The 27,008-nt window shown below is 35.0% G+C and overlaps 2 protein-coding genes across 3 annotated transcripts; both read right to left on the reverse strand.

The window, feature by feature from the left end:
• Positions 1-3,696: 3,696 nt before the first annotated feature.
• LOC144569399 (Spc97 / Spc98 family of spindle pole body (SBP) component) lies at positions 3,697-13,844 on the reverse strand. Of its 2 annotated transcripts, none has more exons than XR_013516048.1 (14): positions 13,583-13,799; positions 12,906-13,499; positions 12,315-12,515; positions 11,467-11,787; positions 11,085-11,167; positions 8,916-9,920; positions 8,198-8,339; positions 7,765-7,944; positions 7,072-7,235; positions 6,351-6,415; positions 6,049-6,148; positions 5,916-5,977; positions 5,363-5,507; positions 3,697-4,165 (listed from the first exon to the last, which is right to left on the reverse strand). XR_013516048.1 is itself a non-coding variant. In XM_078319729.1 (14 exons), exons 1-14 carry the CDS (start codon positions 13,748-13,750, stop codon positions 4,013-4,015), a joined length of 3,363 nt encoding a protein of 1,120 aa, XP_078175855.1. In that variant the 5' UTR covers positions 13,751-13,844; the 3' UTR covers positions 3,697-4,012. The 2 variants fall into 2 exon arrangements, 1 of the variants encoding a protein (XP_078175855.1); XM_078319729.1 differs by having other exon boundaries at positions 7,785-7,944; positions 13,583-13,844.
• Positions 13,845-21,818: 7,974 nt separating this feature from the next.
• Positions 21,819-26,779, reverse strand: LOC144569301 (double-stranded RNA-binding protein 1-like). Its single transcript, XM_078319580.1, has 5 exons — positions 26,364-26,779; positions 24,994-25,241; positions 23,050-23,272; positions 22,629-22,778; positions 21,819-22,261 (listed from the first exon to the last, which is right to left on the reverse strand). The coding sequence occupies exons 1-5, from the start codon at positions 26,653-26,655 to the stop codon at positions 21,945-21,947; spliced, it is 1,230 nt and encodes a 409-aa protein (XP_078175706.1). The 5' UTR covers positions 26,656-26,779; the 3' UTR covers positions 21,819-21,944.
• Positions 26,780-27,008: the final 229 nt, after the last annotated feature.

Consider the following 27,008-nt stretch of genomic DNA (forward strand, 5'->3'; position numbering starts at 1 on the left):
TACTGACAGGAGTCTGTTAAAGCTGATTCCTGGAAAAGCGAGACAGACATATCGTGTGTCGTGTGACCGACGGGTGGACCAAAGTCGTATCACGGAAACTATCACCTAAGGTAATAGAATATTTTTGTTTGAACCTGGACCGTCCAATCAAAATTTGCACGATTATTAAAGCGTCCTGTGCGCTCCACTTTAGATCGGATTGGTACGGATTCCGATCGGACGGCTCTGATTCAAATAGAAATATTCTGTTAGCTCAGAGGATATGGATTCGGGGTGGACCATGGTTTAATTAATTAGTAGCATTGATTTATTTAGTAGCTTCCTTTTCTTGAGAGAATCTATTCTAAAGTTTACTACTTTACTTGTTGCTAATCTTTTATAAAGTTTATGGGTCACTGTCTGAATAATTCGACTGCATTTTTCCGTTCTTTCAAATCCATAGAGAATCCGGATGGTAATTAATGAAGCTGATTTTATAAAAAGTAAAAACTATGCCTTGAAGACTGTACAAGACTTTTTTTTTACCACAGTTTCTCTCCAGTTTTCACGGAAACTGGAAGTTTTTATGACCATTGTTACGAGTTCGTATCCTCTGAGATATCTCAACTTTTGCGTGACCGACGTGTCCGGTGCCTATTCGGGCGTGATGTAGGGGCTAGGGGATCAGTATTATGGTGCTTTGAGATTCGTGCAGAACGTATTTAAACGGTTCGGATTTTGCATAAAGTCACGCAAAGTTTGAGACATCTCAGAGGATACGAATTCCATTGTTACTGGCAAAGCCCTTTAGGATTTTCGTAAAATTTTTAAAAAGCTAAAGGTCAAATTTTTAAAGGCTGTTTTTTCAAAGTTCATCTTTTACTTGAGATTTATTATTTTTTAGTGTTGAAAATTTAGTTGAACATTTTGTTTTGACTGAAAGGTTGGACTTTTCTTGATTTTTTGTGTTTCCGATATTTTATAATTCTACTCTTCAGACCTTTATAACTTTTTTTTTTTCCAATATATAATGTTTTAGTTTTTCCTGAAATCGATGCATGTTGAAATTTGAATGCTGATCATTCTTTTGAGCTGGTTCCCTTGTTTTATAAATCAATGCTTTTTTGAGATGATTTTGCTGACAAAGAGCACTTTTGTTCTTAACTCTCCCATCATTAAAACATGAATAAGGTAACATAATATATATTATGTTTAAATCTGAACCAATTATAATCCGCACGAATGTAAAATAAACTCCGTACATCTCGAGCTAAATTAATTTGAATACTAATCAGATAATCCGAATTCAAACTATCTATCTCTGGATTTTGCAAACCTGGTATAAACCTACGTATAATCTACCTTTTTTTTTTTGAAAATCAGCATAAAGCTGACAATTTCATTAATAAAAAAAAAGTTATGTACAAATAATAATCGAGTTATCGCCTACCATTGAATAACCACATTAACCCACCAGTTGCACCAATAAACTTTTTTGCCTACCTCTAATAAAATTTTCAGACTGCACTCATAAATAGCACAATATTCCCACATAATGAGTTGAAGCCAAAACAAACTCACATCTATCCAATCCGATGCGAATTCTACATGATCAATCTATTGTCGCCTCTATCCATAGTTACGAGATTCGCGAATTAAATTCGAATTAAACTTGAATAATTCTTTTTTTTTGTGATGTCGAGCTGAATGCCGAATTATTCGGTTGATCGAACTTTGACCGAATTAAACCCGAATAATTCGCAAATTTTTCCCAAATTTTTTGCAAAATATTTTTTTGGGATTTTTTTTGCTCTCTTTCCGGACTGAGATCTCTGATCTGGATAATTCCAAATCATTCTCATATTATGCCTAAATTATTCCCGAATCACAAATTTTTGACATCGCCGAACCGAATCCGAATAATTTATTTGTCACTATGCCTCTATCTATGCTCAAAAGATCTACTAGTATGAATGATGCACAAGTTCCAAATTGTAAGTGATTCACACTTAACAAAATTTACACATAATTTAATTAGCGTTGTTTGAACTGTGTACGAATTTAAATTTGTATATTTTATTTAGTTAAATGTGAATTTTATATAAATTTGAGTTTTAACGAGGTTGATACTTGACAGAATAGATGATTCCGCATTTGTGCTATGTGCTTGTTATGACTCGTCTTGACTAATTTTTAGACAGTAATGATTTCAAGCTGTTTTTTTGGAAATTTTGTCGGAGGTTTTTGGCGAACTCAGTGTGAATATTCTAGCATAAGATTTACAAAAGTTTTATTGAATTCTGTTTAAAAAAGTGTTTTGAATTGAGTGGAAGGTTTAGGATTTTTTTTTTTTTATTGCGTGTTGTTTATCTTTCAAACAGATCTCAAAACACTTTCCTAAACAACAGTCAATAAAAATATAAATTTTTTTCTAAATCTTCTACCAAAATCTTCTCAATATTATATACCATAAAGTTTAGATTCTCTATATTGATATGTGATCTGATTGTTTTGGAGTTTTAGAAGAATTTGAGTGAGATTTTGATGGAATTTAGAAAGGACAATTTTTTCTATAGAAAATAATAAAAAAGAAAGACTATATATTTTTTTTTTATTGGTAAAACGATCGGTACTAATTTTACCGATCCAAAAAATTCAATGTTAGAATTGGTACTAATCTCACCAATCCGAACCCTTTTTTTTCTCTCAATTAAAATATATAATTTTAAGAAAATAAATAGAATCTTTCTAATATATATAAATTTTAAGATACTCCATCTATTTTTCTAAATATTTTATATTTTAACAAAGAAAATAATATTTTTTTTTAAATCCTGATAGTGGCTATCAGGTTAACAAAGAAAATAAAATCAACAACTGATTAGAATCGATGGATTAATATCGAAAAATTTATTAATATTCCTTATGTTTCTCTGTCCTTTTTTTAATATTTTCTATAGATAAAAAATTGTCCGGTTAGCCCGATATTGTTATGTAGTTATCATGTCGTGTCGTACTAGCACTGTTCGCGTTTAGGTTGGCGCATGACTTTGCTAAATTGTGTTTCCAGCCTAGTTTGTTTGACTTAGCAGTGTACAACATTAAATATCTAATATTGATTCCTTTTGAAATTCCATAAAATCTCCCCGTCCACTTGCATAATATTAGTGCCTAGTGTGATTAAATTTGCATCAGATATCATACACATCACCGTTCATTTGGCACAAAAAAAAAATTAAAGATAATTTTTGTTTTTCCTCTTTGGTTCTAATAACTCTATTTATGGATTTCATTTGCTACTTGAGGAAATGCCGATCAAACGCTTCTAACTAACTAGTGTGATTAACTGCGGAGCCATCAATCAGGTGTTAAAGCAACAGCGCAACGACTGTTCATTTGGCACAGAAAGAAATAAAGATAATTTTATGAATTTTTTGTTGAAAGGTTAATTTCATGAATTTCATTACCTATTAACCATGCCGCACTGACGCAGAAATTCTTCTGTCCGGAATTCTATAGAACTAGGAAATATTCGTAGCTTCTGAAAGAAACAGCAAAATCATAAAAATTTGAATTCGTTAAACAACTTTTTTTATAGGCAGAACGTAAGTGTTGAGACTTGAGAGATATGGATACATACATGTTCCTTGAGATCCATAATACATTCGCTCAACCCAAAAGTAAAGGAAAAGACAATTGTCAATTTGAATCGTGCCTACACAATAAACTTGAATGAACCGGTGAAAATCTCTACAATGAGCTTTGTTATGAAGATTCAAAATTTTGTAATTAAGCATAATGCTCGAAAAAGTTCGCAACGAAACTAACCATCACTCCAATCCTTTTGTCATCACCAATCAATGTCCCAAGAACTAATAATCTGAGGATGTGCTCCGTACAAACAACATAAAACCAACTATACAAGCTTGGCACAAGAGATGTGTTTGCCATGCCAAAACGCTGCCAAATGTTCTACCATATGGTACAGATCAAGAGCCCTCTTTTGCAACTCTTTAATAACCATACAACCACATCAAAATGGGAACGTCGCAAACGAATAATAGTTGTTGTAGTTCAAATAGCCCCAGAATCGCCAGAGACTTAGCTCCCCATGCTTTGGTGAATTAATGTACAAGAGGTGTAGATCTTTCAAGTGGCTTTCAAATCTCTTGTTAATAGCAGAGACCTGCATAATTTAGGAATACAGGTTGCAAAAATTTTAGAGAAAAAAAAGCCTTTGATATGATTATAAAGCCAAAAGGCAACAAAATATATGAAAAAAAACATTATTAAAATACAGATGTAAAGACGGTAGGTCAATTTTGTATTCGGGTCAACATCAACCAGAATCCAATTTCACCATACTTTTAGTTCCTTATGAAACTGAAACATCACCACAATTTCAAGCATATATAACAAAACATATTCCACTAGATTGGTTGGTATAGCCCAGTAGCCCACAGAACTTGAGTACTTCGCTAGGAAGCTAGCTCACACCCTGTATTATATTTGCTATCATGCACCCTTCTTGTATTTTTAGAAAAAAATATTACGCAAATTATGTAACCGACTGAGGCTAACAAAATTTCCACTGCCAATAAGATACCGAAGCAATATCAACATCTGAACTTAAATCCCTGAATTTCAGACCTTGATCCATTCGGCCGGAGAAATAACACTCTATTCTGAGATCTGTTTCAGTGAGTATATTGGGTAAATTTTGGTTCATCCAAAAATTTGATTTGCCAACAGTTACATTATTCTCGGACCAGATAGGCCTCAACTCTCAAGGTCAGTAAAGTGAGAGAAGCAGCAGTTGAGCGGGTCAAGTCAGGCTGGGTTTCAGGTTGTCTGGCTTCACATTATTTCCGGGTTTCGGATCATCCTGGGTCGGATTTCAAGTCTCTGGCTTTGGACAATTTCAAGTTTCAGATTGCCTGGATTCAGGTAGGTTGGGCTTTCGGTTGTCCGGCTTCAGATCATTTTTAGGTTTTGGGTCTTCTCAGATAAGATTTTGGGTCATCTGGTTTCAGATTGACACGAGTTTCAAGTCATCTCAGAATGGGTCGGGTCAGCTTGACTTTTCATATGAACAGAAGATCGAGACTCTTTTGAACTTCTCAAATCTTGATGGGTCATCTTGATTTCAGGTAATTCAGGATTAGGATTAGGGTTGGCTGTCTAATTGGCACCACTTGGTGGGGTTTTGAGTGATTAACTTCCAAACATTTTCAGCATGTCAACTGGGTCAAAATTTTACCAACTGAACTTGGCAGTTTTGACTAGTTTTACCAAAACTTCACACACACAGAGGTTTAAGCATCCAATAGGTTGATACCAGCCTGTACCAGTGAGGTAGTGATATCCAGGGAAAGATGCTTACCTCTGGGAAATTTACAAGGGAATGCAAGGTAAGTGTATCTGAACAGGAGCCCGCTCTAGTAAAACATGACCTCAAGTCAATTGCACACTGCAAAATGTTTCTGATGATAGAAGCTACAGGTTTTGTCTCAACCGACAAGAAGCATCTGAAACAAAAAGTACATCACAATTCATGATGCTGCATTTAAATAAATGATTTTGCATATCTACTTCTCGTAATTTCTCCCTTTTGGCTTTTTGATGCCAGTGCTGTGCATCACACTCAACCGACTGAGATAGAGTTTCTATCAAATGTACCTCTTTTTACCATATCTTCTTTGCACAGTATCTCTCTTAAAGGTAATAATAATTTTTGTAATTTTTTTTAAATATAGTAAACCTTTTAATGATCCATAATGCAAGTATATTGCCATATATTCAGGACAAACAAGGCGAAAAGGAAAAAAGGTACTCGGGAACAATTTTCAAACATAAGCACCATCATGCAGACCCTCATCGGTGTGGTATGATTAGGTTGTTAACGATTGTAAAATCAATAACTGAAAGAAACTGACATGTGCACTGCTTCTCGAAGATATGACATGTGCATAGTTCCCAAGTCCAGCATGTCTTTTGCCTGAAAACCAACTCTCAATTAATAAAGGAATACATAAAGTCAAGTCAATGCTATTATAATGAAACTGAAACCTGGTGCTTGAGGGAATGCTGAAAACGGCACCATGATACATCTGACAAATGAGAATGCACATATTGTTGTAGTGTTGACACAAAGTGGCTTATTTTTTGCCTAAAACAAAAATCATAATATAAAAAATAAATCATAAACGAATACTCCAGATGAAAAATTCAGAAATAATGATTTGCTTCACTCACTGAATACCACCTATTGGTTCCAATTGAAAATATGCTTGTACAAAATAATAATGTATAATCTTTAATAATATAAATTGAATAACCAATTAACGAACAAAGATAAACAAACAGTATACCTAACTCTGAGAAAGGAATTTAACTCTTTCATCGCACTGCGACTCCTATTATCTTTATCGAGATCCTATAAGAGAAGGACTGATCATTACTACATGAAGAAATCAAATCATCTTAAAAAGTATCAAAATTCTATTATGGAAGTAACCTTTAAGGGTTTTTTCAGTACCAACAAGGCAACAACAACAGAAAGTAACCTTGACTATCTGTTCTTAGTCTGAGTCCAAAAGGTGTACACTAATGGAATTTGATTTTGGTTAGTTGATATTTCAATTTATCAACATGTCCCATGAATTTGATCTTGATTAGTTAATATTTCAATTTATCAATAAGTCCAAGGGTATTTTACCTCCACTGATAATTGATAAGAAAAAAATTGAGCAAAAGGTTAACAAAAAGGACTTGAGAAAAAGGGAAAGATAAGGTACTATAATAATAATTTCGAAAAAGGCACCTAAATATCTATCAGCACATGCAGATAACACCCGCACCTAACATATTCTCCTACGTGTTATTATTAAGAAAAGACCACCCTTTCCCATAATTCATAAAAAGCACTGCACTGCAGAGTTAATGGTGTCTTCTTCTTTTTTTCTTTTTTTTTTTTACAAATGCACAAAAAACGCAGGCTCCTCTCCTGTCAAGAGGACGAAGTAGTGGTTTCTCTTTTTATTTTATTTTCAAAAAATACCATGTTAAAAAATTGGAGGAGAAGAAGCACACCTTCAAAGAACGCCATGTCTGAGTCAATGAATATAAAGAGAATCTGATTTGGCTCAGATAACCAAATATATCAGCATATATTTTCAAAGCCTCCTGAGTAATAACAATAGTAACAGGCCAATCCACCCTAAATCCCAGCATTACACAGTCAAATATGTGAAGACCTGCCAGTTAAAAAGATTGCTAAAATGTTAACTTAAATCTAAATCAGAGATACAATTCATGCATGTTTCCTGATAGTCCACGCAATTTTTCTAATGCATTTGCACCAACCAAATGTCCTATTTGCAAAAACTTTTTTTGTACAAAATTTAATTATGTATATCAAAGTGGTTATCAAAGGAAATATTTATGGGGATACAACCCAACAATGCTTGCAACTGCAGGCAAATGCTCATAATAATTCAATTATAGACATGCCCCAAATCAATGTGAAAAAAGTGGATGGAATAGGACCGAAAGGAAACCTATCCCGAGAAGTTTGAAAAGGTAAAGACCAAAACCCAAACCAAAGTAAATTGATCGGGCCCAACTGGCCCATATAAAAACAATACAAGCCTGAACCAAACTATTGGACCCAACAAAAGCCTGCCCTGATCCAAAAGAACCACATTTTTGCCGGATCTAAGCACTTTGTTCATGTATGGTCATATGTGGAATTGATTCTGTAAAAATAAAATAACAAATAATAACCCGAAAGAACAGGGTAATACCAGATGCAAATCCTGAGAAGGAAACTTTATCTTCTTCTTTAAAGTATACAAAAAGCCTCTCCCTGTATGGATCTGATTCACATGAAGATCTCTTCAAAGCTAAGTCAAGGAGCCCTTGCACCTCTGCTATATTCCGCTCAACTTGTATATTAGACCATCTCTACAATAAAAAAAATGAATGTGAGTAGAGATGGATTCAGACTTCAAACATACTGATGTTGAAACAGTTTCATCAAGGATTCTAAGTTCTGATTTTTTTTTTCTCGGGGTCATTAGTTTTTTCACTTGCTCATGGAATCACAGTGGCTAGTTTTTACATATTAAATTATATGACTGCCACAATCCTGTGATGAAACCAGATTCTATGGTAGTGACAATTCCCAAGGTTTACAATAAATTATGAGAAAAAGAACCTGATTAAAAAGAGAAGCAACTAAATTATCAGCCCAATCAGCCGTTTCCATAAAATGGTAGCGCCTGAGTGCCAGGAAATGGTCACCCAGATCAAACCCCTCCTTTAGCAATTTTATGGTAAAACTGCTAACATACTTGTATCTATTCTGGATTAAGGAGAAGTTCGAAAATATAACAAGTTTTGGCCAACTCAATCTGTAAAGCCTTCTAAGCATTTTCAGTTCAAGCTATAGTATAAATAAAGGAATAAATTTTGGCAAATAAAGAACTCTAAAATTATTCTCCTGTACTGTACCAGCAACAGCTAGACTTGTGACATTTAAAAAGAGTTATGGAAGGGGAAAGGGGAAAGGAAAAAAAGGCCATAATATCCTAAAGTGGCTATTTTATATAACCCTGCAAAGTGTTCAAATATAACTTACACCCTACAAAATGAGAATATGCAAAAAATATTAGGCACAACCTTAAAAACATGAAAGTGTCCTCTATGTGTACTCTTCCCAATTATTGGAAAACATGCCCAACCAACTTCCTTGTCTTTGTATAAATGATGGAGGAGACGTAATTTTGAACTTCTAATTAAATTATAAGAGGGCCACAAGACATTTCATGTTTCAGAGAACACATATCAGATATTTCTCCTTGTGTAAGATATAAATTATATTATGATCCTTTGGCAGATTTATATATATAAATTATTCCGAATTTAAAGGATACTGAAGCAAAACTTCTTGCACGATGCATTTATACATAACTAAATCAAGTGGCATCTCACATGCAGGATCTGAACCATACCAGCAGTCGCCATCGTCAGTACGTTCTACATCTTTACTCGAATAACCCAACGATCCTGTCCACCGGGCCCCACCAGACACATCAAGCCTGGCACTCTCTTTCATTTGTACTTCTCTTGATGGCCATGAATTAAGCTCTGTTTTAGTACAACTTCTCACATTAGCTTTGAGAAGGTGCTTCGCCTCAGTAGGATATGTTACAGCCAAAGGTTTTTTCATTAAAGAACTATCTGTGACACTGGAGAACTTCTCGGAAAAGTTGCCAGATGGAGTTATCACGGAAGAAAAGTTAAAGAAAGAACCAAGGAATCCTTGCTTTCTTATGCACATTTCATCTCCAGATGCATCATTATGAGGCAATATGGCTTTTGTTAGAATGGGGTTAGCACCTAGGTTATAGTTTCTACCCATAAAACTCGATTTGCCCTCGGATTGGACTCCATGTAACCCATCCATGACTAGAAATGGTTCAAAACCTTCACTTAAAATTGGCTCACTTTTATCCACAATTGATTGCACTTCTTCTAGTACTAAACAAATCCTATTAGAAACAAAAGGGTTTTTCAGAAGCGATCCAAGTGGCCAGCAACTAAAATTTTGTTCATTCTCTATCAGAGAGTCACTAATTGCACCAATCTCATGATGCAGCTCTTCATGCTCCCTATTTTCTTGGATGAAATCGTTAACATGTACAGCTTGATCGTCCAAGTTTGAAGATATTTGTGAAGAGAAAAGCCTTTCATAAGCATTTGCGCACTTTGGAGATGAAATGGAGACATCAAGAGCAGCAAGTTCTTCTTCTTCTTCTTCTTTCTCTTCTTCTTCAGAATCATACGACGAAGAAAACATGGAGGCTTTCTCAAGTTGTTCTCCGTTCAACGATTCATCAGATGTGTAAGTAGCATCATTATTTTCTGCACCTACATGACTTTTGGGATGAACTTTTATTACAATAAAGTAAAAAATAAATAAATCAATAAGGGCAAGTTGGTGCCACCTCAAGGTTTACACTTTACAGTACAAAATATTTTACAAAATTTTCATAGCTGGTTAAGATATACGGAGAAAAAGAAAAGCAATTGCACTGTGCGATACATTTCACATTTTTAAAGGAAGAAATTTTACTTGTATTAAGGCAAAATCTCACAATATCACCTATATCACTCAAAAACAAGATATATCTAGCATACCACTATAATATGAGATATAGCAACTACATTGTTAGGATCCCTCCAGTAGAAAAGTAGCTAAGCTACCCATTCGTTCTTCCTCGTCTAATAAAGAAAAAGTGAGGAATGTCTTCCGAAATAAAGCAAAAATGAGGAAGGATGGATGGATAGGCAATTTTTTCAACAAGATGGGCAAAGGCCAATGGGTGAAAAAGATATTCTTGATACTTCTTCTATATGCATCTGTGAGTTGAGTTTTATGCTTTGCTGCTATTATATAGTATCACTCCTTTTGTTGCCATTAGATTTTTAGAGGTGTCAAGTCAGTCCCTTTAAAAAACAGCAAGTTCTGCCAAACCCTTGTAGTATGATAGTCATGGAACTCACAATTATGGGAGGCTATTTTCTAGGGTTTCTATTTGCCAAAAGAATAAAAACATTCACTTTTAATTCCACAAAGAACATATCAAATTTACAACAAACACTTTACAGCTTTTTGGTTATCTGCAAATAGCACCCAATATTGAAGGCCAAAAGTAAGGGAAAATGACTAGATTGCCCATGGTTTTGTCATCTTGACAGAAACAAATTGGTATCCAACTAGCATTTGGTTACTTTGAATGCAACGTAGGCCCTGGTTGTTTGATTTTATTTAGATTGGACTTTAGAGAAAAGGTATACATTAAAAGGAGAAAAAAAATTGCTTTTCCATCACAGTAACATACAGGTAGGGTGCAGTTTGCAGTAAACCAAAAAGATGATATTGGATGCAAATGTGAGAAATATTAGGCGCTACCTTTATATATCACGGAATTTTAGCTGTAAAAAAGGCAGATTATGCAAAAGAGTATAATTGCCTATGTCTAGATCATTAAATGTAGTAAATGCAGAAGTAGATGCCCTTTAATAATAAAGAAATTTACATATTCAGATCTGCTTCCATATCCATTGAGTCAGAATTTGAATAATGAGTGTCTCGAATCCTGTGCTGAGAACCATGCTTGGTCTGAAAGGGAATATTAGTAACCACAGTTTTATTAGAATACATAGTCTTTAGACTAGATTTAATGATAATGTATTGAAACCAGTTGACCATTTTTGTAAAATAAAATGAAGTAGATCAAATTAAATAACAGAGCATTATAAAGAACATTCTAAGATAATAATAAAACCCCAGAAATGCATAAGCTAAACGAAATGGCAAAAAAACTTATTTCTTTCTGATGCCAGTCATAAGTGGTGTGGTGCTAAAACCCAATACTTAACTATATCCACAAAACATAAACAAAGGAACAAAAGTCTTACCCATTTAAAACGGACATCAAATTTTAATTGTATGTCTTGAAGTTTCTCCATCAAGGTCTTGTACAAAGCTTCCCTTTTTGAAACCAATGTCTCAATGCTCTTTTCTGAGAAAATTAGTGAATTCAGCAGAAATGAAGAGTTTTGACTGTAGGTCCCACTAAACCAACAAGGAAGAATACTCTCTGAATTTGGCCCTTTTTCAGCAAAGGAGAAGTTACAGAAACTGAGAAGCTTAACAAGAACATGAAGCTGTTCACCAGTGCAGAGTATTGGCCCAGAAACATCACCCAAAAAGCAAGGTAGAGGTACATTACTCCTTTCCTAAGAATTTTTTTGTGGTTATATTTCATTAGAAAAAACAAAGTTAAAAGTTGAAAGCCGACAAAAATAAGTGTCACTGAAGCCTGCAACAGTAAACCCCACAAGCACTGCTTACTATAATGGTACTTGAGATGCAAACTTTGTGATAAATCTTTTTTATTGCAAGGACATGGAAGATTCATTGAATCATGAATACATTTATAGAAGCAGATAAAATGATATACAGACACTAAACATCTTCTGTAATCCCGCCCCCAACCCCCCCAACCCAAACCCACACAACTGAGAACCACTCCCAAACAGCCTCTGTGCTCACTGGTTCTCTGTAGGCAACTGATGAATATGAGAGGGAGGGCTATGTGCTCTTGAAGACAGGAGAGCGGCATGTGCACGTGTGTGTAAACTTGTAATATAAATACTTGTCATTTATCAGGGGTGTTTTATGTATGTGTGATGTTCTAATATTATGGTCATCCATATATCTAACTTGACAAGGGAGGCCAAAATTTTAAGAAATCAAAGGATACCTTGACAAATTGTGAAAATTCATCCTCTGAAGCTGGAAAAGAATTGGAGACAGCTACACCATCTGACCAAGCTAGAAAAAACTCCTCATAAGGATCGTTTAAATTAGCTTGGTAGATCCATGACTTAATAAACTCCCAATATGGTTCAAAAGCTCGGACAAAGAGATATTTCAGGAGTCCGTAGTGCACAGGATCAGCATCCTAGAATTTAAATCATCAGAAAATTACAAATATAAAGAGAAAAAAAACAGCTTCAGTCTCTGAGTTTACTTAGCAAAATACTTCAAAAAACATCTTTCTCGAGAATCCTGACCATCTAAAGTCTCATAGTGTATAATAGAAAGAAATTGTTTAGATGCATAATTTTATTGACCCACGGTCTATTTTCCTTGCACTTATTTTCTGTCAAAATAAAAATTGAGACAAAGTTGTATGATGCTTTATATTATATTTTATGGCCAACAACCTATTGAAAGATAAAGAGAACCCAAAGCTGATACATACAATATTATGCCAGCTAAAATTGCAGTCCTCAGTAAAAATAAAATAGAATAAAAGTTGTAGCAACACATAATGAAGAAGATAGCTTACTCGGAGCTGCACATACAAATAAGAAAGAAGCTTGCCCCCCTTAAAAAATTTATGGAAATCCATGACAGTTTCTGTATTCAAATCCTCTCTAGCCAAATCAAGACCCAAACGGTTAGGAAAACATATATTTCCAATTGATTCCACCAATCTCCTTGATTCCTCTGTATGCAAATAAACCTCCAACAGGCTTATATCAGAACAATGATTTTGATTGCTTGATCGCCGCAACTCAACCGATGCTGACAAGGAGTTCAATGCACAAAGGTATCCTTCTAGAAGCTTACTTATCGATACTGTGAATGCCTGGTTGACTAGGCTAAAAGGGGATTTACCCTCATTTTCATTTTTGGTGGGGTAAAGGTAGAAATTTATGAACTCTTGAAGGAAAAAGACTTTCAAACCCGTTGAGTGAATGGATCTGAGTAAGTGGCCCAGTGCACTGGTACTTGAGCCACGGCACCATAGATTAGGAATGCTTCTATTAGTTCTATCAGCTGGAATTGAACAAAATGTATCTGATATTTCTTCAAGCTCCACTAGCGATGCCTTCACACCCTGCAAGGCATGTAAAGCCAGATGAACCAGCGCAGATTCCTACAAAAGAGTAAAATTAATATGTAAATCTATCTGAGATTAGCATAATTGTATAAAATAACTGAAAGCATTGTAAAACCTACAGTAACCGAAGATGGTTGGTGGATCGGATCGCCAGAGTTGGTGGGGACGTTTGCGGGTCGAAACAAGCCGCCCTCGGAGGGGATGGATTCCCAGGATCTAGAAGCAGTCAAGGGGTCCGCCATTGTTAGGGTTTGGAGAAGAGAGGTCAGATTTGAGTCGATCTCCATGGGAGCTTACTCGGATATGGATGCGAAGAGAGGTTTGGTAAAGGTCACTCTGAGAAAGAACGAAGGCATGCCACTGCCTCTTCCCGCTTAGTCTGCGACTTAGCGGCGTCGCGGATCGGATTTTGAATGAGCATCATACGAGCCCATTTAAGCCCAAGTTTCAGCCCATGTAAAAGAGTCCGTGTCCGCCAGGTAGCTGAGGTGCAATTGACATAAATGGATGGTCCAGATTAATCCCATTCACGTCAAAGACAAACCGGTTGCTGTTGAGGTTGTGGTCTGCTTTGATATTCGTGCCAAGTGAAATGAACGGTCCAGATTCATCACTTGCACCTCAGGTACCTGGGAAATACGGATCCATGTAAAACTTCTAAAATAGTCAATTTTTCCATAAAAACACCATAATATTCAATAGCTTACTAAAACTTAACATTTTATATGATATTTCTTTTTTATTATTAAGTATTTTATTTAATTATCTTAAAAATTAAATTGATAATTATACCCTACATTGCAAACTCTAAACTTTCTCCTTTCTTATATTGAACAAGTAAAACAAAACTTCAAAATACAAACAAAACTTAGAACGATGATAAGATAGAACTTTTTTTTAGAGAGAGAGAAACCCGTAGGCATGAGATTATATTGTTGAAGATTAGTAAGATGATAAGATAGAACTTTTTTGTGCATCTCGAACTTTAATTTTATTTTTAAATATTTGATATATTATGTATAGTTTTTGAACGATGTGTTCAGAAGTATATAAAAGTGCATGTATTTATAAATTTTGCATGCATATGCATCACTTACAAAGTATATGGACTTTAACGGTTTGAATTCACAGTTTGAAGTCAATCCGATCGTTTTTTGGAGGTGTGCTCACCAATCCCTCTTGGTGAGCACATAACACCCTAGTTTTGCTCCCTTAATTATTACTTTGCGTTAATTAGCATCCACATCTCCTAAACCTTTAATTATATTTTTAAAATGATGATCTAAACTTTAATTATATTTTTAAAAAGAGATATAGATTCAATTAATGTTCACAAAAAATATCTAACAAAGATAAATGTTTGGAGTTAACCGAAATTCTTATGTCAAAAAAAATATATTAAGAACTAATTTTTGGTCTAGTGGTAAATGTACATGTCTCAGATGCCGGAGGTTATCTGAATAGGAGAAATCATTTGTTGTAAACTTGTTATAACATAAGTTTGAAAAAGGTGTTGAATGGTTTGAACTCCAACTCTCTCATTGAGAAAAAAGGAAAAAAAAAAAAAATTTACATTTTACATGTTCTACAAATTAAGCTCCAATGAACTACTAATACGGGGATCAAAGACTTCTAAATTCTAATACGGCAGAAAGAACAGAAAATAATTATAATGAAAATGAAAATCACCAAGTCATGCAATATCCACTTAATTTAAGCATAAGATCAAACTTAAATCAGTACAACTGTCTAGCTAGCTAATATACTAATATACCATTTAATTAAACAACAGAATAACAGCTGCTCCAACCCCTTAATTAAACTAACATAAAGTACCCAAAACAGAAACCAATTCTACCCGTAATAAAACAAATTAAAACCATGCATTCATGCAAGGGGAAAGAAACACTCATAAGAAGATCATCTCAAACAGCCACCACAAAGTCCAAACCAAACTCTCCAGGTAATGCTGCATATACTGGTAATTAACATATTATACTAATCTTTTCATAAATCAAATATTATTAAACAAGACATCTACTGGTAATTAACATATCTTCTTACAAGCATACCTACTGCCTAGGAAGGCTGACGGCCACCCACTTGTTGTCGGTAAACGGGAGAAAGGTTGCGTTGGGGGGCAGCACCATGATGGGTTGTTGGCGCGGAAGCACTTGGATGCGATCCTGATGTAGTCCCGATCCCATCCCCGGTAGCATAGGTGCATCACAGAGGTTAAGTGCCTCCACGGTCAGTCGGATTGGCTTAGTTGTAGGAATGCCCGAAAGAGCCTTGCCAGAATATTCAGAAGCAGAGATGTTGTTTCCTGAATATTTGAAAAAAAATGCAGTAAATATATGGAATTCACATCCCCTCAGGTTACCGGACTGAGTAGAATTGAATCGGACCATTCAAAATTGTTCTTTTTAACTTGGTACGAATCTCAAAGCACAAATAATACTGCCCCCTATATCATCCCGAACACACACCGGCTGAGAGTAAATCTGGACCGTCTGTTTCAATTGTGTTGAGTCAGATACCTGGGAGGATACAGATACTAAATATATGAGGGTGTATTTTCTCTTTTTACGTCTCATTTTCTAGTTATTCAATGTGGTCAATTCTGTTAGACTGTTAATATATCAATGGGGTTTACTTGAATATGCTCCAAATGTACAATTTATATGTCATGTTTATATATTAAATAACGCTAGAAATTAGTACTACTATGACCTGCATGCCTTAAGTGAATAAATGTACTGTCAGAAAAGCAAGGAAAGTACCAGATGGATTTTGATCACTTGTGTTTGGACCAGTTGGCCTTTGTTTCTTATATGGAGACTCAAACTGCTTATCCATGCTTGCCGAGTAACATCAAGTAACCTGGCCTTGTTAACAAGTAAATTAATTAATTACCCATTAAAGATGTCTAATAATTTCTCACAAGTAGGGTTAAGTCTTAACAGATAGAGACCGAGTTAAATGGGATGAATGGGGTCAATTGAGTAATTGACCTCTATTTTTTTTATTTTTTTTGTATTTATGTACCACTTTTTATATAATTTAGAGTAAATTGATCTCATTCTTAATATATGATTGATTTTCATTATGTGTTTGATTTTCATAGTTTAAAAGTCTGACTTTACCTCTATCTCTTAAGAAGTATAATTGCTTTTGATAGGAAGGAAATATAATTTTATAGAAAAGGTTCGTTTATTTAAGATGTTCGACTGCTTGCATAATTGCATTCATCTTTTTTTATGACTTAATATACATTTAAAATCTAAATATTACTTCAAATATTCCCGTCGGCATTGTTTGCGAAACAGATTTGTAAATGGTTTCAAACATAAATGTTTGCATTTTTTTTAATCAATAATTTTTTTGAGAAAATTAAAGATTTTGTGGATCATTAATTATTTTTCCCATTTCTAATTGTTGCAACTTGTTTGTAGAAAAACTACTAGACTTTGGATCTTGCTGATAACTTTTATTCTATGTTATTTTGATACTTTAATATAGGATTTGTATCTGTAGCGGACACGTATCGGATAGCGGTGCACGCTCGATATGATACTGATACGTACGTATCTGATATCGACTTATGTAGTGTATTCTATATCTCCCGATATGATCTTCGATACACGCCCGATACATAAACGAAATCGACTTATGTAGCATATCCTATACCTCCTGATACGGTCTTCGATACACCTCGATACACCCCGATCGATATGCCAGGTTAATTTGCAACGATTTGCGCCCGACACGCTAGATTTGAATTCCCAAATTGTTTGCTCCTTGCATGTTTCGAACCCATTTTCATTTGGTTCGGACCTAAAACCCTTTGCCATTGTACTAGTGTATCTTATGAAATATACTAATAACTATTGTATTTAATTTATACTTGAGTTAAGACTTTAGTTTTTGGTGCAGCAACATAGCTTTTAGGGAAAATTGGTTCCATGCCACCCCAAAATGCTTAAATTAGAAAAATGCCACTCCAAATTTTCTTTTTTGCTAAATGCCACCCCAAATCACATTTATTAAGAAAAATGCCACAATACACAAATTATTATATATTTGTAATAAAAAAATAAACAAAATATGTTGTATTTTGAGTAGTATTTTCATATATTCCAAAAATACCCTCAACCTAAACCTTAGTGGGTCCGATTATATACATTTGGGGAATTCTGTTCGTCTCCTCTCTTCGTCTCCGCCATACTGTCTCCTCTCTTCGTCTTCACTGCCAGGACTATATTAAAAGCTTAACGGGTCTAATTACAACCGTTTACAAGAAACACCTCATATCACCTTAGACCCCTCAAAAAACAGGAAATAAAACTTCCAACAAGATAGCACCTGTTATTCATGTACCAGTGACAACTCCGTTGGTACCAGTCGCTGTAGCAGTGACAACTCGGCCGGTACCATTACCCCTACAGTACTTGTTCCACAGCTTGGCTTCCTGAATGATCCATTCGGCCATTATATCTGCCCTCATATATCTGCCCTCTTATATTTGAATAAACATTGAATCCCACTGACTTTCACTCATATATCTTCCCTCTTGAATAAACTTTGAATCTGTCCAATAATCTTTGAGTCTGTGTATATGCTATGATCTTAGATTCCAGCAGCTAATCGAACTCAAATTGAGTTGATTGGAGATCAAAGAATCTGGAATTTGGTGAAAATTGAGAAAACGGAAGAATGGAGAGTTGCTTGTTAGTTACAAAACTTGTTCTTGAGAATAGTTAATACATCATTAGGTTAAATTAATGACAATTTTAATTTGAATCAACAAAAAAGTTAGCTAAATAATATGGTCTAATCAGCAACATGAAAAGAAGAAATCTTCAACATCAGTAAAAATTGAACACTAGTCTAAATTGAGCACCACCAACCACCAACTACCAGAAACGTAAGATTAAATATCAAACCAATTTCAACAAAATTTTAGCAAACCATTCCGAAATTAGAAGTTTTTGGTACGAATTCTAAGAAAATTAGAGAGAACAACTTCTAAGGGAGAGAGCTTACAGAATCCCTAGTCTTGGCGATTGTCGCTGGAGAAGGAGAGGAGTGGGTGTCGGTGGAGAAGGCAACGCTAAGAGAGGAGATTTGAAGGGGTGTCTCGGAGTAGGCACGAGGAGAGAACCACTGGTGGGATCGAGCAGGGATAAAGTGAAGAGGAGAGCACCGCCAGTGGACTGTGACCATGCGAAGGTGAGTTTCTCCTTTGTTTTTGGTGCGAGAAAGAAAAGTGGGAGACGGGAAGATGGAGAATAATGAACCAGGTTTCATTAGTGTTTAGAAAAAAAAAACAGAGGAAACTCAGCAAATACCTCGCGTTAGAAGAGATGAAGATCAAGGCTATTTCCGTCCGTTCATGTATACTGTAAATTGTTAAGTTAAAATTATAGATTAATATAGTATTTGTGGCATTTTTCTTAATAAATGTGATTTGGGATGGCATTTAGCAAAAGAGAAAGTTTGAGGTGGCATTTTTCTAATTTAAGTATTTTGGGGTGGCATAGAACTAATTTTCCCTAGCTTTTATCATACCCAGTTAGAACAGACGTATAAGTGCTCGTGTCTTGATCTCTCTAAACAAGCGGTCTTTTTTTCTGGCTACACCAGAAATTATGCAATAAAAAAATATATATATGATCTAGAAAATTGTTGTAAAAAGTGACCAAATTACCATTTTTTTTGACATAAAGATTAAGTAGTTATTTTTAAAGAATGAGGGTAGATTTGCTAAAACTTAAAGGGCGAATTCCGTACCTTGAAGTTCTTATAGAGATCAGTTGAATTTTAAAATTAAACCTATCTCGAAAAAAAACAGAGGTGAAGAAGAGCTAGAGAGTGAGTGAGTGTGTGTAAGAGCATCTGCATCTCTGGTATTATAAGAGTTTCTAATCTGATGTGGTAATTTCTAATTCAGTTTTAGAAATGTGGAAGAGTTTCTTATTTAGAAATTATGCAAGAAAATTTATTATTAAGAAACTGTTTATAAACTTTATGCTGGCTAAATGACTTGCTCAAATTATTTCTTCTTTTTAATTTATTACTGATGTAGCTTAATAGAAAATTTAAAATCAATTTCAGAGATATAAGAGTTAAAAAAAATTTAGAGATCTTAATTTATAAAAAGTTGTTAACAAATATTTAAAAGCTCACTTATGTTGTTAGGATGTAGATGCTCTAATTAAGATCATCTTGAACAGGCAGCATCTGCCAAGCTTTTAAAAAAAAATGAATGTGAAAGTAAAGATCAATATACCTTTCCAATGGCGAGATGAGAACTCCAGAGAGAGATTTACTTGGAGAGCTCGGACGCTTCAACTTCAAGTGGGAAATTTAAGGGGAGGTGAGAGTGAATTCACATCCTCTCAGGTTACGGACTCAGTACAATTGAATCGGATGATCCAAAATTGTCTTTCTAACTTGGCACGAATCTCAAAGCACAAATAATACTGCTCCCTCTGTCATCCCGAGTAAGGACTGGCTGAGAGTAAATCTGGGCCGTCCATTTCAATTGTGTTGAGTCAAGTACCTGGGTGGATATGGATCCGGTGCGGTGGGGTGCGTATCCTCTGAGAAATCTCAACTTTTGCGTGACCGACATGTCCGGTGCCTATTCGGAGTGATGTAGGGGGTCAGTAACTCAGTATTATGTGTGCTTTGAGATTCGCGCAGAACGTATTTAAACGGTCGGAATTTTCCATAAAGTCACGCAAAGTTTGAGATATCTCAGAGGATACGAATTCGGTGCGGTGAGAGTAGGTAATTACGGTCAAACAGAATATATAGAGCCGTTACTCTGCCACCTGTTGATTAGTGTTCGTCACCAAGCTCGGTCTTTGAGCGCCAAGTGTCAAGCGCAGTCAGCGACTCTGTCTCCTCTCCATTCTGTCGTGTACTGTACGACTCCATTTTGGCATTTCCTGTTAGCTGTTGAGGCATAATGAAGCAATGAACGAACGACCCCGTGGGACCACTTTCCTCGGAAAAGAACAGCAGCAGTTGTTCAATACGTACTGGAGACTATCATTACCACTTAGAAACCGCCACCAACCATAAAGGAATGAGTGTCTTTGCTCAAAATTATATATATATCTCGACTCTCGAGGATAGTTCAAATGTCTTTATTTTATTTTTCTTCTATCATATTTTTACTTTTAAAAACTTATATAATTCAAAATTTGTAACTTAAATATCAAAATAAAATCGTTAGATGTAATCTATATTATTTTTTTTATGTATCAATAAAAAATTATCATATTTTGATTCTGCTTTTATATGAATTAATAAGTTGAAAAATCAACGTCTAAAAATTATTCATATTAGTATATATTTTTACAAGCTTAAGATGACAACCAAAACAAAGTTGAAATGCCATAATTTTTTACACGTGCATAGATAAAATGATGTAGTTCATATCTAACAATTTTATTTTAAATTTTAAGATTTAAATTTTGAGTTATTATAGTTTTTAAAAATAGAGGCATGATGAAGGCACAAAAAATGAAAATAAATTCAATTGAAAGTAAAAATGATGAATTTAGACAAATTTGAAAGTAAAATAAATGATGTAGTTTATATACTAAATGCACCCTTAATCACTCAAAAAATGATGTAGTTCATATACTAAATTTGAAAGTGATGATTTTCAAAAATTCTGAAAAAATAGTAAAAAAATTTCAAAAAATGTAAAATTTGGTCTCCAAGCACATTTTAATATGAAGAACACGTTGGAAGGTTCGAATCGACTATTTGAACTTTGAAAATGAAGATATGAGGAGAGAGTGCACGTTAGAGCACAAAAGGAAGGGTGCATTTTAACCCTCCTCCAAAAAAAAATAATGTGTATTATGTTTTTCTGTATCATTTCATTTCAACCGATAATCCTGATCCAAAAATTTGTTGAAATGTTTTGCTGCTAATGAAGAGGGGACCCACTTGAAGATGTTTCCAAGATGTTATAATGAGTTGCATTTCCAAGATAGTATTAATAGTCTTTGCATTTCCAAGATAGTATTAATAGCCTTTTCCATTGCCCAAGTAATTTATGATTTCTATAATATTTATGTTTGTATATTTTTCTATGTTGCAATTAATGTTATAATATTCCCAATATTGCATGTAATATGTTATATAAGGAGAAAATGATATCTATTGGATGTAATATGTTATATAAGGAGAAAATGATATGACATGGAGAGTAGTTGAATCAAATATATTTTTTCTAAAATTTCTCTTCTTTATTATATTGCTGATAAATTATTTTTAATTCCACTAAATCATTTTATAATCCGTCACAGACAGTTTTTTCACCTCAAAAAAAAAAAAAAAACAAACGCAAGTTCATAGACAGTTTTTTCACAAGGCCATCAGTCATTACTAGAGCTCATACCAGGTATTTGAGCAGATAGTATAATAAGCAAAGAAACAATATTTCAACCTACCATGTTACAGGAAATCTAAGCTGACAGCCACCCATGTCTTGTCACTAAAAGGGAGAGAGATTGCACCAGGTGGGACTGCTGAACCAGGATTGTGGGGGTACACTTGGATTTTGTTGCACAGCAGTGGTTGTTCGATCCCTTCGTTACCATTGTCCTTGGTTGCTGCCAACACGGGCTCCTCAGAGGAGACTGAGTCAGTGGTCAGTCCCAGGTTTGACTGAGCAGCAGGATCCAAGTTGCAGTCTTTGGTGACCTCCATTTGTTCACTTTTAGGATTGGCAAGAAGTGGCTCGGATTCTTGGGCAGCTGATGTTTGATTTCCTGATTACAACAATAATTTAAAAGTTAATCGTTGTTTATTTATCTTTATCTATCGGCTTGCTGTTATGCAAATTTATTCCAATCTTTTCTTGGTTACTGCTCCAGCATGTAGTATGTGCAAAACTGTTTGATACCTAGTTGGCAATGACCTGCTTTTGGCCTTAGTTGCTACAAATTGATTTTATTTGTGCTTGTGTTTTCAAATAACAGTGCTTCTGCACATGCATACCTATTTATTTTTACTTTGGAAATTTCACAAACCAACTACAGTCAATACCTTAACCATGCATATTAGTTGTTGAATTGCTCATTGGACATGTGTGTACCTTGCTACGTGTAATTAAACTCAGAAAACCATGACAATTACCAGGTAGAACTTGATCTTTTGTCAGAATGGGTGGAGACAGAGAAACAGGTGGAACAGTAAGCTTTGTTTTCATATTAGGGGAACAAGAACTATGTGCGTCATTCATGGGAAGATTCGCTGAACCACAAGAAGAACCTGGACTTTGTTTTCCTGAAACAAATTTATGCCACCTCAATGTTAGCAACAATATGGCATAATAGAGCAATACAAAGAGGAGCATGAATCTAATAAAGAGGATTTTTATGAATCTTTCAGACAAGGTATAACTTCTACACTCACAAAAGTATCACATACCCCTTATCTTATGCACTCTCCAAAATAATCTCCAACATCTTCCAATATTTCTAATTTTGCAAGGATACAGATGAAGATCGACTTTTTGCACACAAATATTTATTTTTCTTCATTTAATGTCACTTACGCTCATTGAAATGATCGAAAGCGACTTTAGCAGCACTCGCCTCGGCTTGTTTCTTGGTCTTGGCAGCAACTCCTATAAATGTCCTACCACATACTTCCACCGTTGATAAAAAGAGAATCAGTGAACTATCAGGGTCCTTGACAGTTGTGTAAACTGGAAGGAGTTGTTTACTTTTCTGCGTATACTCTTGTAGAAGGGTCTTATATGGGACCGTCAACTCATCCTGGAGAAAAACAATAAAAATAATAAGTTAATGAAACAAAAATTCTTAATTGTTGGAATACTAGATAAGGAAAATACTGCCAGGGTTTCAGAGAAGAAATCGAAGCCATTGGATTTATTTTATTCTTTTAGAAAAAATGATGAGAAGGATACTGCCAAGAGTATCTGATACCCTCACTGGGTGTATTTATACTTGAATATTTTTTTTACTTCTGGTTTCAGTGAGGTACACTTGTTTCTTCACTCCCACCCAAATTTTTTTGAATACTTTGTTTTCAGCACAGGCTACTGATGAGCCCACTAATGAAAGAATAGTATTAGACCCACTATCCAACGCAAGAAGTTCCCAATTCCGGTCAGATTTCACAAGATATTCATGGCCAGATTTTCTGTGGCTTAATCTTCAACACATGTATTCACAGCTCTCTAAGAAAACAAAATATATAAAAAATATCATATCTTGAGATTTTGGAAATTGTTGTCATATCCAAATCAACTGTGATACCTGTATGCATATCCGTGCAACACAGAAGGAAATAATACAATTGAATCAGGAAATATCTTGGTCACTAACCACAGTCAAGAACAGATTGGAGGAATAACAGGAACTTGACAGATAATATTTATACTTGGGACAGTCTGAGAAATATACCAAAAAATTTGGTGCATTGCAATAGCATCCAATATTTCTTGCACTTCCAACAAATGGTAAATACCAATAGATGTTGCACGGATATGGGTATGGATATTGTATCCAATGTGATAATGATACGATGATACACCATTTTTTTTAAAACTTAAAATAAGATACGTTTTTGGTAAATATTATTTTATCAACTTTTATACTTGTACACATAATTTCCAATTTTTTTTATTTGTTTTAGGAACACGCATATCGTACTCATTGTTTCTTACACATGAAATATTTAAGTTAATCAACCTGTCTGTTACTTGTTTTTCTACAAAAAATAAAATAGAGAAAGAAAAGTCTGGTTTTATGAGGACATGTGCATGTGCCATGTGACAGTGCACTGCGTAGAAAAGAATCATTGATTATTAATATATAGATAGGCATGGGTTTAATTTTTTCTATACACGTTACATTACTTGCACCACGTGACCATGCAGTGTGCCGTGTGACCCTCCATTTTCTGGTTAAAAGGTAGTCCGGTTTTTACCATAATACCATCAGTCGCTTTGTCCCACAAGTCCCCAAGAAAAAGAATGAAGCGCTCTCTCTCTCTTATATAAAACAAGGTCCCCTTACTGGAAACTCACTCTCAGCAGAAGGAAATTCCCTGAGGCTGTGTTTCTGCAGATGTCCATGTGTGGATACGCGTATCCACACACTCGGTCAAAATAGTTTATTTTAATGCATATGCCATGTTGGCATATTTGATATTATTACGTGCTAATGGTATATGATACTGTATCAGATATAGATACGGAGGCTTTAGAGGCATATCTGGGTAACAGAAAGACCAACATGTCTAGGTTATTTTCATTTTAGGACCAACGATAAATCCAAGTGAAAAATGAATAAATATATCCCTAGACCTTATTGGCTCAACAAATTGTTCCGTTTTGTTTGCAAATATATCAATAGTGACTGTTAGTGCAAGCTTGAGATCTGGTGTTTCCAAATATATTTAAAATAAAGTCTCCAATTTGCAAAGTTAGCAAAACAATTGGAATTTTAGCCAAATCCAATATAAAACAAACCTGTAAATTATGTGGGGAACTTTCCTCTTTTGGCAAATTTGCCAGCGCAACCTCAGCTGCCGCATGCTCAGCCTCTCTCACCGTTTTAAAAAAGTGTGGGCACTCAAAAGTTAGCCCATCAATTACAACAGCAGCCTTGAATTGAGGTGCATGAGGTGAGCCGACACGTACAGTAGTATATTCTGGTAGCTGTTTACTTCTCCTTTGTGCATAAACCAGGAGCTGGCTCTTGTAAGTTGCATTGCTCTCTATAGAAAGTAATGTACAGTTTAACATAAATAACTCAATAAAATAACATAAAAACTGCAAGACTGTAATTTAATACAAAAATGAAAACGGAGAAGACCAATGACTGTTTTGAAAGTAAATTATAGACCATTCAGCACTAATGAAATTAACTTATGCAGAAAAGGTGCACAGCACATTCAATAATTAATTTCATATTTTATAAAAAACAAAAGGTATTACTCAGCAAGAATAAGGTTGGAAAATGGCCTTATCCTATAGATAGCATATAATGCTTCATTGTCCAAGTCATGCTTATCTGGTAACACATCTCACTCACCGTCGGCACACCACACTGCACTCTAAGAAGCATTATCCTTTTTACCGAGAAAAATATACATACCGGTAAACATTTTAAAAAAAGAAACACTAGATATAACGACCATCCACTATCCTATCTCATTTTGCTATGTTTTCCCTCTTTTCGTTTCAGCCCTAAGATAATACTCGGGAAAATCTCTTCTTAGCCCTTGTAAGTTTGAAACAAACACAACTAAAAAGCATTTCTCTAGTAATTTTATTGCATACCTCTCTCATCTCTCTTATGAACCTCAAATAGTCAATTACAAAAATTTGTTTCCTTTTGACAGTATATTTTACCTTAATTCATTTTCAAAACAAAACAAATAAAAAAATGCTGAAAAGACACAACTATATCATATACTAAACTAGAGAATTATTTTTTAGTGTGTCAGAATACAATTGCAAACAAATTATGACGTTTTGCATGTTGAACCCCAATTTTTTTACAAACTTTGATAAATTGGGAGGTTTGCTGTACACATTTTTATTGTCATCTTTATATTGAAACACTTTGCATCTTGTTAGTTCATACTTCATACCAATTTGTATCCAATGCTACTGAAATTGGGAATGTGTTTAAAGTTATTTCTTTACCAACTTCAGATTTCAATCCTCTTAATCAATATTAGAAATCCCCAATTCAGAACGAAGTTACACTTTCCCAACAAAACAACAAAAACAAATTATTCCAATTCGTTGAACTCCAACTCCGATCTATTATTCCCACAGCACTGCAAATAAAAGAATTAGAAGTATAACAAAATCGTACGCTCTCATCTCACCGGTGGTTGATGATCGAGGCGAGAGAGACTCAACCGCCGGAAGCAGAAGCGGCGAGGGGACAGCGTCGACCGCTGGAGAGGCGGAAAGTGCTTCAAAGGCGACCGTAGCGGCCTTGTTTTGCGCTTCCTTGACTGAAATAGACTCGGCGTCCGGCGATTCGAACACCAAGCCGTTAACTGTCACAGTGGCGACGAAGCGGGGTTCGCGGCCGGTCTCCACCCTCCGGTTTGTGTACTGCGGCAGTTCCCACCGCCGTTTCTGGCAAAGTTCCTGTAATATCGTCTTGTTCATGGTGTCAACTACAGAGCTAAATGATCACAGTCACAGTCTCCTTAACTCGTTTTTTTTTTTTATGGAATGAGATCGGTGCTCTTCAAATCTCTGCTCTCCCCCAGCTATTCTCTCTTTTCTTGCCTTTTCTAGAAGAAAAACAGCGGATACGGATCCCTTTTTTATCTCGCAAGTCGAGAGGAGAAGAGCTACTGAGGTTTACCGGTCATTTAAACTTTTCGAAGGGAACAAAAAAATACGAAGGGGTTTCTCCGAGTGAATTCATATCACCTAAAGTAACTCAAATTTTACGTTTAGATCTGGACCGTCAGATTTGTTCTGACACGAATATTAAAGTCTCCGAATTCTAACTC

This window comes from Carex rostrata, chromosome 18 (genome assembly GCF_964058835.1).
Source record: "Carex rostrata chromosome 18, lpCarRost1.2, whole genome shotgun sequence".
Taxonomy (NCBI): domain Eukaryota; kingdom Viridiplantae; phylum Streptophyta; class Magnoliopsida; order Poales; family Cyperaceae; genus Carex; species Carex rostrata.

Bases quoted from the DNA above. Each gene is read 5' to 3' on its own strand.
- LOC144569399 (XM_078319729.1), bottom strand. From the start codon at position 13,750: ATGGAGATCGACTCAAATCTGACCTCTCTTCTCCAAACCCTAACAATG. The intron at 9,921-11,084 runs GTAAATTTCTTT...TCATCCCAAAAG, and splicing joins ATGGAAGCAGATCTGAATAT to TCATGTAGGTGCAGAAAATA. The intron at 6,149-6,350 runs GTATACTGTTTG...TTTTTGTTTTAG, and splicing joins AATTCCTTTCTCAGAGTTAG to GCAAAAAATAAGCCACTTTG.
- LOC144569301 (XM_078319580.1), bottom strand. From the start codon at position 26,655: ATGAACAAGACGATATTACAGGAACTTTGCCAGAAACGGCGGTGGGAA. The intron at 25,242-26,363 runs GTGAGATGAGAG...TACTTTCTATAG, and splicing joins GCCTCGATCATCAACCACCG to AGAGCAATGCAACTTACAAG. The intron at 23,273-24,993 runs GTTTGTTTTATA...GTTTTTCTCCAG, and splicing joins GTTCCCCACATAATTTACAG to GATGAGTTGACGGTCCCATA.